At 42.8% G+C, this 14,629-nt stretch overlaps 1 protein-coding gene across 3 annotated transcripts in view; it reads left to right on the forward strand.

The window, feature by feature from the left end:
- The window catches only part of PRDM10 (PR/SET domain 10), an 87,576-nt gene that overhangs the window by 21,134 nt on the left and 51,813 nt on the right, over positions 1-14,629 (forward strand). For 2 of the 3 annotated variants that reach the window (XM_019942060.3, XM_073807982.1), the window contains exons 1-3: positions 8,998-9,130; positions 11,527-11,691; positions 14,146-14,205. In XM_019942060.3, coding sequence (XP_019797619.1) covers positions 9,062-9,130; positions 11,527-11,691; positions 14,146-14,205 — 294 coding nt within the window. In that variant the 5' untranslated portion in view covers positions 8,998-9,061. Of the gene's footprint in view, positions 1-8,948; positions 9,131-11,526; positions 11,692-14,145; positions 14,206-14,629 lie in introns of those variants that run through there. The other variant, XM_019942061.3, reaches the window with a different exon arrangement.

Raw genomic sequence — 14,629 nt, forward strand, 5'->3', positions numbered from 1 at the left:
CAAAAGTCACCAGATAGCTGTGCCTGTTCATTCCAAGAAAGGTGAAAGGCGAAGCAAACAAAAACAAGCAATTGCTTGTACATCAGGCCAGAGAGCCTCTGGGCCCAGCCATTGCCTGTTTGCCCCGGGAGAACCCTCCTGTCGGTGCACACTGCTGCCCTAGGCCTAAGGGGAGGCGCTGGCTGGCCTCCAGGCCTTGGTGTCTGTTCCCCGCCCAGCCTTCTCACGGGCCCTGAGGTCTCCCTACCGCTGGCCGCGCAGGGCTGGCTGCTGAGTTTGTGCACTGCAGGACGGTTGTTGCAGGCTGGGCAGCAGGAGCGCAGGGAGAGAAGGAGAAGGAAATCTGCCTCCTCACCGCCGCTCTGCTGGCTGGTCCCCTTCTGTTCTGAGCTCCCCCACAGCTCCCTCCCACGATTGCAAAGCCACCTCCTCCACTTTCTTTCTCACAGTTTTTATATTCATTTTGCAAGTCTATCAGCCTCCCTCTAACTTCTTTCTATGGCGTGTGTCGTGTAGGATTTCAAGGAAGGAGTTAGCAGTCTCTGCTGGTTAGTTTGCCATGAGCCAGAAAAGTTGATTTGCAAGTGTACTGTCTGGATTGTGGCGCACTTCCTTCCATGTAAAGAACGATGCATCTGGAAGGCACCTCACCAGTGCAGAAACCTCTCTTGCATTCTTAGTGTTTCTGAGGTCCAACAATGTGCCATAATCCCGGGGAATTTAACAACTATCTATAACAATGTGTGTTTTTTTGTTTTTTTGTTTTTCTTTTTTTTTGTGGTCCGCGGGCCTCTCACTGTTATGGCCTCTCCCGTTGCGGAGCGCAGGCTCCGGACGCGCAGGCTCAGCGGCCATGGCTCACGGGCCCAGCCGCTCCGCGGCACGTGGGATCTTCCCGGACCGGGGCACGAACCCGTGTCCCCTGCATCGGCAGGCGGACTCTCAACCACTGCGCCACCAGGGAAGGCCTATAACAACGTTTTAAAGTGATACTGTATTTATAGTTCATCCTGTCATCCCGGGTGCACATCTACCTTTGAAGGTGGATCTGGGCCTCTTCTTCCACCTCTACGTGCAGGTGATGAAACGGGAGCTTCTCGACTCCAAGTCCTGAGTGGTTCTGGAGAATTGGCTTCTTTCAGCCCAAAAGGGCCGGTGTTGGTGGGAACCAGGCTGGTGGATGGTGAGGGGATACGGCTGTGGGGTGGGAACTACGAGGAGAGCAGGCGATGTGGAGGCTGGGTCACTGGGCTACTCCATCGTCTGGCTCCGGGCCAGCCTTGTTAGTGCAGCGGCTGGAAAGGCAGGCATTTCTCTTTCCTTCTTTCTCCCCCTCACGTTTCCTCACTGTCCTTTTTACCACGCAGGCATCCCCGGTGAGCTGGGAAGCCAGCTGCCCATCCCTCCCACTAGACTGTGAGCTCCGTGGGAGCAGAGCTCTTGCTCAACCTTTTATGCTCGATGTTCACAAAGCATGAAAAGAATTGCTACCATTTCGCGAATGTTCGTCATTATGCTACGTGATCCCAAATGCTATCACGTTGTCTTGAATCTAAGATGTTGGTGGTAAGAAACAACAATTATTTTATGTATCATTACAAAAGGAAAAAGCCTTGCCAATTAAACTCTGATTCAAGTGCTTTTTGGTACTTAGAATTTTTATTAGATACTTGTTGAAAGAGCTCTTTTAGATTTATTTAGGCATAGATTTTTATCACATCACTCGTGCATACATAAAAGGGAAAATATAAGTGAAATGAATTGTTTAAGATATTCCTAAAATGTTGTCGCTTTCAGAGGCTGACTCTTCAGAATCACTTTTGGCTCAGGGTCATCGATGTCTCTGTACCATCAAGAGTGCTGGGGACACAGCATTTCTGAAAAGAGGGCACACTGCTGTCACCAGGAATCTCCTCCAAACAGCGTGTACCCATTCTGGGAGTTCTGATCCCGGTGTTTTTTTATTCAGCCTGTGGCAGGCCTGTCTTTCCACGTATCTCAGTAATAACATTGCACAAAGCAGCATCATTCACGACGCTGTCTCTTATACCCAAGTCCCATAGGTTTGTTGGGCAAGGTCAGTTTTCCAGTGATGGATATTTGCTTCCCTAATCAAATTTGTGCCCAGCTGCTGTTCCCATGCCTTTCAGTTTTAATGCCAAATTACAGTGTCATCTTTTTGCATTTAAAATGGCAGTTACACGCAGGGTGTCTGGTGCTCACAACACACATGACTCAGTGAAGCGAGGACAGAACTAATGAAGGGCTGGGAGCAAGGTCACACACGCGGGCAGGGCATCCACAGCCTCCCTGCCACCTGGGTGAGAGCGACGGTGGGACACCAGTGTTGTAAAATAGACCCCTCATTCAGAAGTGTTAACAGGTGAAAAAAAGTGCATTAGAGACTTGATGAAATGCAGACTGTTAAGTCTTAACAACAGCCATGCTGGGCAGATAATTTGGATTTTCCAACGAGGAGACTGAGGATGAGTCTGTGGCTTACTGACATCACACCTAGTAAGCACATGGTAGATTTGGGGGCATAGAACCCAGATTTGTCTGAGGCCAAAGCTCCTACTTTCAATTATATAACACCATTCATTTATATATATATATATATATATATAATATGTAACATATACATATGTTACATATGTATATGCTATCAACATATATGTCCTATATATATACATATATGTTACAACACATATGTATATATATAGGACCTAGAACAGTATCTGGCATGTTTAATAAATATTTGTTGTTAATAAGTATTTAATAAATATTTGTTGAATGAAATCATTAGAGAGGATAGAAATGCTTCTCTTCCTGGAAATGAAGTCTCTAACATTTTAGACAGTGGGTGAAAGAAGGAAGGTAGGTGGCCATTTTCTAGACAAGGTACAGCTTGTGGATCTCGGGTTCTTTCAGGTCAAGAAGACGAGCGGAGGAAGTCTGTCCCTAGCTCACAGAGCCTGTCAGCACTTGCCTGTTGGACAGTGCTGAGGCAGTTCCTGGAATCATCCTTCCGCCTCGCTCATAAATCAAGATCAACAGGGTTCTATAAATTGTGCAGTTAAAAAAGTAATAATAAAAAAGGCAATCAAATATGACAAGCCTTGCTATGAAGAAAGTTCAGGTACAGGGCATTGGTTATTTGATAAATTGCTAGGTTTATAAAACTATGAGGACTTCCCTGGTGGCACAGTGGTTGAGAATCCGCCTGCCAATGCAGGGGACACGGTTCGAGCCCTGGTCCGGGAAGATCCCACATGCCATGGAACAACTAAGCCCACGCACCACAACTACTGAGCCTGCGCTCTAGAGCCCGTGAGCCGCAACTACTGAGCCTGTGTGCCACAACTACTGAAGCCCGTGTGCCTAGAACTCGCGCTCTGCAGCAAGAGAAGCCACCGCAATGAGAAGCCCGCGCACCACAACAAAGAGTAGCCCCCGCACACCGCAACTAGAGAAAGCCTGTGCCCAGCAACGAAGACCCAACACAGCCAAAAATAAATAAATAAATTTATAAATAAAATAAAAAAATATGAAATGTTTTGAAAATTCTGAAGCTCTTATAGCTCATCAGTAAAATATGAAAGTTGACACATTTGAGCACTACCATGTGCTAAATCTGTGCCTGGGATTTTTACATATATCATGTAACTCTCACTGTAACACCAGTAGGTAATTATCATATCCATTTTACATAGGATAGTATCGAGGCTCAAGGTGTTTAAGTGATTTGGCCGAAGGATGTAACTACTGAGTAGCTGAGTCATTGGGGAAGCCCGGATGTTCAACTCAGAGTCTGTGGATTTTCTACTATACTCTGCTGCTTCCCTTCTAAGCTTAAGGCTAGAAACCACTTTATACTCTCGTTTTACAGTTAAGGAAGCTGATGCTAGAGGATTTTAAAGTGACTTACTTAGTAGCATAGTCATACCTAAAATTCAGTTTTCTTGAACAATTTATTAAACAATAAATAATTGCAGAATGTCACACTGTTTTGAATAGTTTATTAGTTACAGGAGCTCAATAGGTCTTATAAGTATCAATATATCTTAAAGAACAAGAACTGGGTATTCTGTATCACTGCTTTAGATTCCAGACACTTTTTGAATTAAAGGATTTTCACCATCTTTTATTAGTTTAATTTTTTTATAATGTATTTTAAAATAAATTTATTTATTTATTTTGTTTTTGGCTGCGTTGGGTCTTTGTTGCTGTGTGTGGGCTTTCCCTAGTTACGGCATGCGGGCTTCAGTAGTTGCGGCACGTGGGCTCCAGAGTGCAGGCTTAGCAGTTGTGGTGCACGGGCTTAGTTGCTCCGCGGCATGTGGGATCTTCCCGGACCAGGGCTTGAACCTGTGTCTCCTGCATTGGCAGATGGACTCTTAACCACTGCGCCACCAGGGAAGCCCTTTTAATTTAATTTAATTTTGTTTTGGCTGTGCTGGGTCTTCGTTGCTGCCTGCGGGCTTTCTCTAGATGTGGCTAGCGGGGGCTACTCTTCGTTGCGGTGCATGGGCTTCTCATTGCAGTGGCTTCTCTTCTTGCGGAGCACGGGTTCTAGGCACGCGGGCTTCAGTAGTTGTGGCACGTGAGCTCAGTAGTTGTGGCTCACGTGCTCTAGAGCGCAGGCTCAGTAGTTGCGGCACATGGGCCTAGTTGCCCTGCAGCATGTGGGATCTTCCCAGACCACTGCTCGAACCCATGTCCCCTGCATTGGCAGGCAGATTCTTAACCACTGGACCACCAGGGAAGTCCAAGAATTTTCACCATCTTGGGCTTCTTTGTGTGCTAGCAGTATTCTAAAATTATTGGGAGCTGACACTGTGGGCAGTATTTCACATCTGTATTGCTAAATTTTACTAGCAGGCTTTCCTATGTGTCGATGAACTGTTCTGTTATTTTGCTCCCATCTGCCAAGTAGTTATTTTCATTTTTTTTCTCCCCCTTTATCCTTGCCTTCTGCAGTCTCTGGTATTTTATGTCATGTAATGTATACTTCCTTATTTTGGTAAGATTAGAAAAAAGGTATTTCAGTCTAGAGTAAATATCCTGTCCCTTCCCATCTCTTCTTTCTTGTTCCTGTTCATCCTTGAAGATTCACCTTCTCTGAGAAGTCATCCCTGGACACCCCCTTTGGGATCAGGTGTCTTCTCTCTTCCCACCACGACCGATCTGTACAAATGATCAAGGACATGCCACACGACAGATCTAGAGTTACTCATATTCCTTGACCTGAAGGAACTTCGAGTTGAGACGGGGAGGCAGACATTTAGACAGAAAAATGCAATATGATCGAACCTTTTTTAAAAATCTAGTGTGTGAGTGTTTATCATGGAGCAGGCGTTGTGCTAAGCATTTTATGTGCATTATTTCATGTTCTGTCAGTAACCTTATGATCCCGATTTTACAGGGAAGGAGAGGGATTTAGAGACTGTCCTTGCTCTGCCTGAGGTCAGTTAAGTCACAGAATTGCTACCGAAATCCAGGTCCAGAGCCCAAGCTCGTAGCCACTTTGCCTCTTGTACTGCCTTCTGCCTCTGCACAGATGTGTCCCCTGGGCCCTCGCACGCTAGGCACAGGGAGAGGACAGCCCCAGTGCTGGAGTTCAGAAACTGATAGTTACTCTACCGTCATACAGCCACTGTAACTGACTCCAAATTATCCCTCAGAGACTTCAAAAGAATTCAAGGTATAGCACATTGTATGTCCAAACGCATTCATCACAAAAGATTAAAAACAACCTGTTTATCAACACAAGATTAAATACATTATGATATATTCATATAATGAAATGATGCAGCTGTAATAACGAATGAGGAAATGCTATATGGATATGGAACAACGTAAAGGGTATGATATTATACGGAATAAATAAGGTTTAAAAGAGATGCTGCTTTGTATAGAATCAATAGCATGCTGCTGTGTGTGGTTGCAGAGGCATGGAATGTTTAAATTTTGCTTGTATATGCATAAAATATCTTTGGAAGAATAGATAACAAATTGATGGTATGGGTTGATTCTGAAGAATGGATAAGGGATTCCAGGTAGAGAGAAATAATAAGCACCTTTCTAGAAATGAAAACAAATAAGAAAGGCACCCTGGGCTGGTGTGTTTCCAGAGCGTGAGGGGTGAGCCTGCCTGGCTCCTCCCTGCGTCCCCTTGTGCACTTGAGTGATTGTACAATTGACAAACTAAGTTGAAAAAAAAAAATCTCAAATTCCTGTATGGGAAAAGCATAACATCTCTTCAGTGGTATTAATTCCTGTTGAAATACATGTCCTGAATCTAACCATGAAGAGACATCAGACAAACTCAAATTGAGGGACCTTCTGAAAAACAAATGGCCTCTGCATTTCCAAAATGTCAAGGTCGTGGAGAACTAGGAAAGACTGGGGACTGTTCCCAATCAGAGGGGACAGACGGGACGTGTCCGCGGGACGCACCGTGTGCAATGCCAGATTGGATCCTGGGCCAGAAAAAAGGGGTTTCCTTCTCTGCAAAGGACGGTAATCAGACAATTGGCAGAAGTTGAATGTGGTCTGTAAATTAGGTAATAGTACTGTTTTCATGTTCACGTCCTGATTGTGATAGTACTGTGGTTACGTGAGAAAATGTCCTGTTTTTAGGAAACAGACACTTAAGAATTTAGTAGTAAAGGGGCTTTGTGTCTGCAATTTACTCTCAAATAGTTCAAGTTAAAAAAACAAAAGAGAGAGAGGGAGAGAGAAGGAGAGAGAATAATAACGTAAGCATGGTAAAATGTTACCATTTGGGGAACCTGAGTGAAGAAGTACAGGAATTCTCTGTACTATTTATGCTGCTTTTCTGTCTGAAATTATTAAAAAATAAAAAAAATTTTAAAAACACTTCTGATGTGGAACATTTTATGATTTTGTAATACTGAGCCTTTTATGTCCTTTTGTACAATTTTGTGATTTTCTTCCTATAGATCTTTATATTGTTGGTGACATTTATTCCTAAGTTTCTTAATATTTTTATTCCTTTTTTAAAAAATATAAGTTTTGTTGAGGTATAATTCACATACTGTGCAACTCACTCTGACCACCTTTGTACTGTGCTTAGATAGTACCATTATATAAGGAAGGCATGCTTTTTTTTTTTAAAGACAACTTTATAGGGTATAATTTACACATGATGAAATGCACATATTTTAATTGAATAGGTTGATGACTTTTGACACATGAATTCCCCACGTAACCACCCCCCAGTCTAGATGCAGGATAGAGAACATTTCCATTTCTCCAGAGAGTGTGCCTCCAGCCCCTTTGCTTATATAGTCACCTGTTGGCGACACGGGCATCTTTTCCAGGACCCTCCGGTGTGTGCAGGGCGAGCGTGTGTGTGGTGGGGTGCCTTCGGGCGGGGGTAAGGATGGTAGCATTGCAGCCAAGCAGGAGCAGGTTCCTCAGTGGCTCCAAAGAGGCTCTCAGGCTGTTTGGACATGGCTTTCCTGTATCCCAGACTTAGGCCCTGACATTGGGTGTTCCAGTTTCTTTTTTTCTTCTATAGGCCTTATTCTGGTTCAGAGGTTGGAGCATGTGTAGCCTAAGAACGTTTCTCAGCTTATTTCCATTAACAATGGAGAAAATTCTGGCTGGGTTCTGGGTAGTGGTCTTTTTTTTTTTTTTAAAGAGATGTGCAATTTATTTATTTTTAAAATTTTTTGGCCATACCCCAAGGCACTGGGGATCTTAGTTCCTTGACCAGGGATCGAACCCACGCCCCCTGCATTGAAAGGCAGAGCCTTAACCACGGGACCACCAGCGCAATCCCTGGGCAGTGGTCTTTCTGACCTTTAGTTGAATGGTGTTCTGAGCAGTTTGGCCTTTCCTGTCCTGCTATTTAATGGGCTGGTGGGAGGAGGTGTATCAGGCCTGGCTGCCCTGATAAACAGCAGATCTCATGTGACCTTTAAAATGTCGTGTTTTATCATCATCAGAAGGGAAGATTGATTAAAACATCTATTTTGGAAAATAATAATGTTTCAAGATGTAAATTTTGTGCGCATCGATGTTTAGTTGATGTTTGATTGCTCACTCATCACCCCTGTATGGACCGAATGGGAAACAGAGTTTATATTTGTATTCACCAAATTGTGGCCCAGAAAATTCAGCTCCCTCTGCCTGCCAGTTTTTCCTCGTTTTGTGACTTTTATTATTCTGCTGTTCATTTTGAGTTGGTGGTATAGGAAGTCAGTGTCTAAACAAGTGTGCAGGGACTTCCCCGGTGGTCCAGTGGGAAAGAATCGGCTTCCAAAGCAGAGGACTTGGGTTCGATCCCTGGTTGGGGAACTAAGATCCCACATGCCTTGGGGCAACTAGGCCTGCACGCCACAACTACTGAGCTCTCGCGCCTCAACAAGAGAGCCTGAGTGCCGCAAACTACAGAGCCCACGCACCACAACTAGAGAAGAGAAAACCCGCACTCCACAGCTAGAGAGAAGCCCGAGTGCCGCAAGAAAGAGCCTGTGTGCCACAACGAAAAGATCCTGCATGGCTCAGTGAAGATCCCGTGTGCCTGCAACTGAGATCTGACACAACCTAAATAAATAAATAAAATATTTTAAACAAGTGTGCAAGGGAGGGACGAGCTGGCCGAGCAGCAGCGAGTCTTGGTGTGAACCCAGCACTTCCCTGCATTTAGCATCTGGGGGCCTCATCCTTCTCAGAAGAGCTAAGAGGACTGCCGTCAGCATTTGTGATGAAGGTTCCATCCACCTAACTGTGCCCAGAGCAGAGCAAGTATGCAATACATTGCATCATTATTCCAAATAATTTCTTCATTTTTACCTTTTTGCCCAGGTGTGTAATCTTTCACAAAGCTTCCCCCCCCCTTTTTGTGGTTGAAACTGTAATTTTTTAAAATGCATTCATTTAGTTAAAGTCTTGGGTCCTTTTCTCTCTTTTTTCAGGCATGTTGCAGAGAGGCCTTTTTGTCCTTGATGAACACTCACGTGGTAGGCAGATGACTGTCCTTCACCCCGAGCTGCTCTAGGTGCCCAGGACGCTGTCCAGCAAAGAAAGGATGGATTCCAAAGATGAAAGCTCACACGTGTGGCCTCCGGCTGCAGAGCATGAGGAGAATGCCGCACAGGTGAAGAGTGGTCTTCCAGCTGGGCATTGACAGCAGTTTTTTAGTTGGTACAGTTTGCTGACAGCTAGAGAAATAGAAGCTCCTATGCAGTGATGAGTGGTTGGGAGGAAGCTGACTTGCAGAGGTGGTGCAGAAGGAACGGGCAGCGTTTCAGCACCTTGGACGCTCCAGCAACGTGGGGTGCTGTGATTTTGCGGAGCTACATACCACTCATGGCTTCTCTGCCTTTCCCCTGTTTTATTGTCATAATCCACTTCACTGCTCCGTTTTATTACATGGTATTGGTGCTGAAAGCTTCAAACTGGAGGTTTTCTTTATGTTACCCTGGAAAGGATTTTGTTTCTTCATGTGTAATGAAGTACAAAGGTATGCCTGTAGAGTGAGGGGCTTTTCCTTTTCTTCTCAAATTCAGGATGTAAACCTCTAACTGAAAGTTGTCCCATTGAATCCACAGCTCTGGAGGTTAGTCGCTTATTCAGATGCTGCTGTAACCAGTGATCTCTGCCTTTCAAATTGCTACCCTAACCAGCTACACGTTCTTTGGACTATTCTTAGCAAAGGCGAACCTCTGCATTTTTGGTATGCATTTGAATTTTGAGAAGAGTCAGCACTCATAGGGAGCCGTGTTTACATGTGACCAAAGTATAACACTTCATTTTAAAGCATTATAATATATATGTAATTTTAATTTAATTTTCATCAAATTATATAACCATAGTATTATTACCCAAATCAGAAAATTAACATTGAAACCTTTAAATATACACATCTTATTTAATTTAAGCAATATAACAAATTTACAATACATAAAATTGATCACCTGGTATGATTTGAAAGTCTGAGTTTGAATACTGAGCAAAACAGTTCCAGAGATGCTTCCAGCAGAATAATTGAGAATGCTGTTTTGGTTCTCATGGAAACTATTTGGAAGGCTACTTTCATGTAGCTATATATTTTGGTGTATTTTGTTTATAAACAAAAATGTAGTTCATTAATAAATAGTGTCCACATTTGTGGGTAACCAGATGGTAGATGGCAGAGCTCAGCACCCTTTATTGCCCCCCTCCTCCCACTGTTCCTTCTCCCAACCAGGAATTCTGATTTAGCCCAGTACTGGGTGTTGAAGACCAAGTTGAAGAGTTTGGATAACTCTTAAGGAAATTTTATTTTTTCTTTTTTAAGCATTGAAACTAGTTCAAGATTTTGATGTCAATGAGCAAATCTAAACTCACAAAATTATTTTGCAGCACTTAAAACTGCGCAAATATCTTAGAAGCCTAATTCTCGTATGGATGCAAACTGTATCTTCATGGGCAAAGCAGATTTATGTAGAAGCTGGACTAAGCGCTTAGTATAGAAGTGGAGGTTTGTTTTACTTATGTGGTGCTTGACTTCACTGGGTCTCCATTTTTCTTTCTGGGGATTGAATTAGCTTATGTCATCTTCGGGATCTACTATTCTCCACTGGAAAAAAACTGAAATAAAAAAGTTAGGTCTAAAGCCAAGACAGGGTAAGAGGAAGGAATCCGACCTAAGAGGGTCTAACCTCAATATCAGCACATAAACTATTTCTCTCCCAAATGTGTTCTTTGACCATCTGCTTTGTACCTTCAATATCAGATACTAGGCTGTATGCCAGCCTTCAAGAACCTCCAAAGCTGACTACTCGAAAGCACTTTACAGAATCCAGTTTCTGCTTTAGTTCTTGGTAGATAGAAAATTATTTCCCCTGGTGACAACTGAAATAGTTGTCCAAAACCCCTTAAAAGTACTCACTTCGAATTTTTTGTATTGTTACCTAGTTGGCAAGGGAGAGTTCTGTTACATTCACCGAGTCAGCAAACGTTTACCAACTCGCCTCCAGACCGGCCTTGGAGTATGAAAGAATTTGTAGGAAAGAAAGTGACCTTGTTTTAATGTGTTTGCCAAAAGGCACTGTTAGTTATAAGGTAGAATTCTTATGATGTGTTGAAAGCAACTGGTTTTTGAATCTTGACATTTTTTTTCACATTACAAATAATTTGTATTTTGTAGTTCGGTAATGTTGTCAACCATGCATCTTCTGTCACATTTCCAGGGTCAGTGAAGCACCCTGTCAGTACTCCCCGAAAGAGATACCTGCATTGGACATTTGAGGCAAAGGGAACTTTAAATCGGTTGCCTAATATTGAGCAATAAGTCAGTGACAAGGTCCTTGGATCCTGTTGCCAAGTCGCTAACTCAGCATAGATGAAGGCGTATCAGTTGAGTTCTCCTTTCAGTGGGGATCTTTTAGAAATGCAAGTGTGTAATGTTCTCGGTCAGTCCTGCGTCTTTGTGAGACAGGTTTTGTTCCACAAGGGTGGTTGCTACATACTTGCCGGTTATTTTTTTTTTTTTTTTTTTTTTTGCCCCAGGTGCATTTTGTTCCAGACGCTGGAACTGTGGCCCAGATTGTCTACACCGATGACCAGGTCCGTCCACCACAGCAGGTGGTGTACACGGCAGATGGTGCCTCTTACGCGTCAGTGGATGGTCCGGAGCACACGCTGGTCTACATCCATCCCGTGGAAGCTGCGCAGGCATGTGAAGGACTGTGGTTTATAGTTTGTTTGTTAATCAGTTAATTCACCAATTACTTAGGTTTACTCTCTGCCAGTCACTGTGCTATTTGCTGGTGATACAGGAAATATTCATATAAGATTTATGCTCTCAAGGAGCTTATAACCAACTGGGCAGAGGAAGATATGGTTTATTTATTTAAATTAAATGTAATAAGGAGTTAGAGCACTAACCTCGAATGAGTTCTTTCCCCAACTGACTATTGATATTGATTTTTTTTTTTTTTTTTTTGCATTATGCAGGCCTCTCACTCTTGTGGCCTCTCCCATTGCGGAGCACAGGCTCCGGATGCGCAGGCTCAGAGGCCATGGCTCATGGGCCCAGCCGCTCCGCGGCATGTGGGATCTTCCCGGACCGGGGCACGAACCCGTGTCCCCTGCATCGGCAGGTGGATTCTCAACCACTGCGCCACCAGGGAAGCCCGATATTGATTTTTTTTTAATTATAAATTTATTTATTTTTGGCTGTGTTGGGTCTTCATTGCTAAGCCCGGGCTTTCTCTAGTTGAAGCCAGCAAGGGCTACTCTGTGTTGTGGTGCGTGGGCTTCTCATTGCAGTGGCTTCTCTTGTTGTGGAGCATGGGCTCTAGGTGCTTGGGCTTCAGTAGTTGTGGGTCACGGGCTCTAGAGCGAAGGCTCAGTAGTTGTGGTGCACGGGCTTAGTTGCTCTGCGGCATGTGGGATCTTCCTGGACCAGGGGTCGAACCTGTGTCCCCTGCATTGGCAGGTGGATTCTTAACCATTGTGCCACTAGCGAAGTTCCTGATTGATTTTATTAACAAGATTATCAGCTTTTACTTTTCCTAAGGTATCAACAACCAGGCCAAACATGGTAACTTAATCAAGACAGATCAGTGAAAACATGCAGAGTTTTTCAGTTAAACGAGGGATCCTACTAGCTTATTAACTGCTATTTACTAATAACTTACTGATGTGTAGACCTGTAATAGAAGCACAGGTAAAAACTGTACGATTACAGCTACTTTCATTTTTTTGCCAGTGACTCTGAATTTTAGTTTCCAAATGCATGACACGAATATTCCCCAATATATAAATGTTAGTTTGTATGGGACTTCCCTCGTGGTCCAGTGGGTAAGACTCCACGCTCTCAATGCAGGGGGCCCAGGTTTGATCCCTGGTCAGGGAACTAGATCCCGCACGCATGCTGCAACTAAGAGTCTGCATGCTGCAACTAAAAAGATCCTGTGTGCCACAACTAAGACCTGGCGCAGCCAAAATAAATAAATATTAAAAAAAAATGTTAGTTTGTATTGTCAGCACTTTACAGTGTACAAAGCACTTTTAAACACATTAAAAGAGAAATCAGTTCCATGGTTTATAGTAGGATCCTGGTAATAAAAATTTGCCCTCATGCAATATTTAATCAAGAGACTCAAATCACTCCCAAGAAGACATGGGACCCACCTAATAAATACCTTTCAAATCTACATAAAGATGAACGTGCCTAATAGTCAGATGGTACTTTTGGAATGTCCTTTCTTAGTTTTAGTCCCCTAGCTGTATTAAAATAAGTGCATGTAGATTATGTGAAGAATGTCCTGTGACCAACTTTTGGTTCATTACTGTGTTACTAAATGTCTGAATTATGATAATTTTTTTTATTGTCAAATACAAGAAATCTGACACTGGCTGAAATTCTCTTTTACGGTTCTCTGGAATCAACACTTAACCTTAGTTCTTATGCCCATAGGTTTGCTAAAGCCTCGCGCAAATTAAAGTCTCTAGAAAGAATACTCTGGACTGGAGATTTTCTGTGGTACCCTGGCTAAAATCATTTTGAAGATTTTCCTTCTCCATTTATCTTTGCTGCACCACGGCCCAAATTATGTGTTTATAATCAGAACTTTTAAAATTATGATGTTACTGGCTTTTATCCAAAACAGAATCTGTGCAACATTAAACTCAATTTATTTTCCTTCTACTTCTCTTGTGGTAATGAGTGTGCATTTATATTTGAAAGAGTTGTAATCCTTGGGAATACAGTACTCTTCTGTTTGCCGGTATATCTCCAACTATTTTCATTTAATTGCAAGGCTACTCCTGTGATAGAGTGTTACGTGTTGAATGCATGCCCCCCTGTTCATGGCATGCCGTTTTAATCAAGTGTGACATTCAGTCTCAGGAGAGACTTTGCTTTAGAGTAAACTCCTGAAGTATGAAGTATGTTAGCCAATAGAGATGGTTAGCTTTCACAATCTCTTTGGAGCCATCTGGATGAAAGGCTTTAGCAAAATGTAAGAGTACTATCTTTATCTTCTTTGTTAACGAAAGATTATTACTAGCTATTTGGTAGTTAACTGTCTCAAGAATTGGTGCTTAGCAGTAGTATAATTTTTCCTGTGTAGATGAGCTGTCTAACGATCTATTGATAAGTTTTTGTTGTTGTTTGTTTAGACGCTGTTTACAGACCCAGGCCAGGTAGCTTATGTCCAACAGGATGCTACAGCTCAGCAGGTAATGAGTTGCTTTTTTGCCTTTTTGTTGATTGTGGGTAATACTGAAGTTACCCTTCCCTGGAATGCCCCCAACCCTCTGTACTGTGCATTCTCTGGATGTCTATTTCTCATGCGTTTAGAATATTCTCAATGTCCGTTAATGAAAACAAAGCAGGACATGACACTAACACACTCCAACCAGTATACATTGCAATAGCGTGGTAATAAAAAAATGATTTGTCAGGGGAATTCAAGCATTAAATTAAAATAAGCATATCAACTGGGTATTGGTTCAAGTTCCAAAGAGTAATCCTGAGTTTCAAAAGTGTCTATGGAAATTGGGAAACATTTTAGTACTTGGTATTTTTTTTACATTATTGAATTATAGTTGATATACAATGTTGTGTTAGTTTCTGGTGTACAGCAAAGTGATTCAGTTATAT

The sequence above is a fragment of the Tursiops truncatus genome, chromosome 8, assembly GCF_011762595.2.
Source record: "Tursiops truncatus isolate mTurTru1 chromosome 8, mTurTru1.mat.Y, whole genome shotgun sequence".
Lineage (NCBI taxonomy): Eukaryota > Metazoa > Chordata > Mammalia > Artiodactyla > Delphinidae > Tursiops > Tursiops truncatus.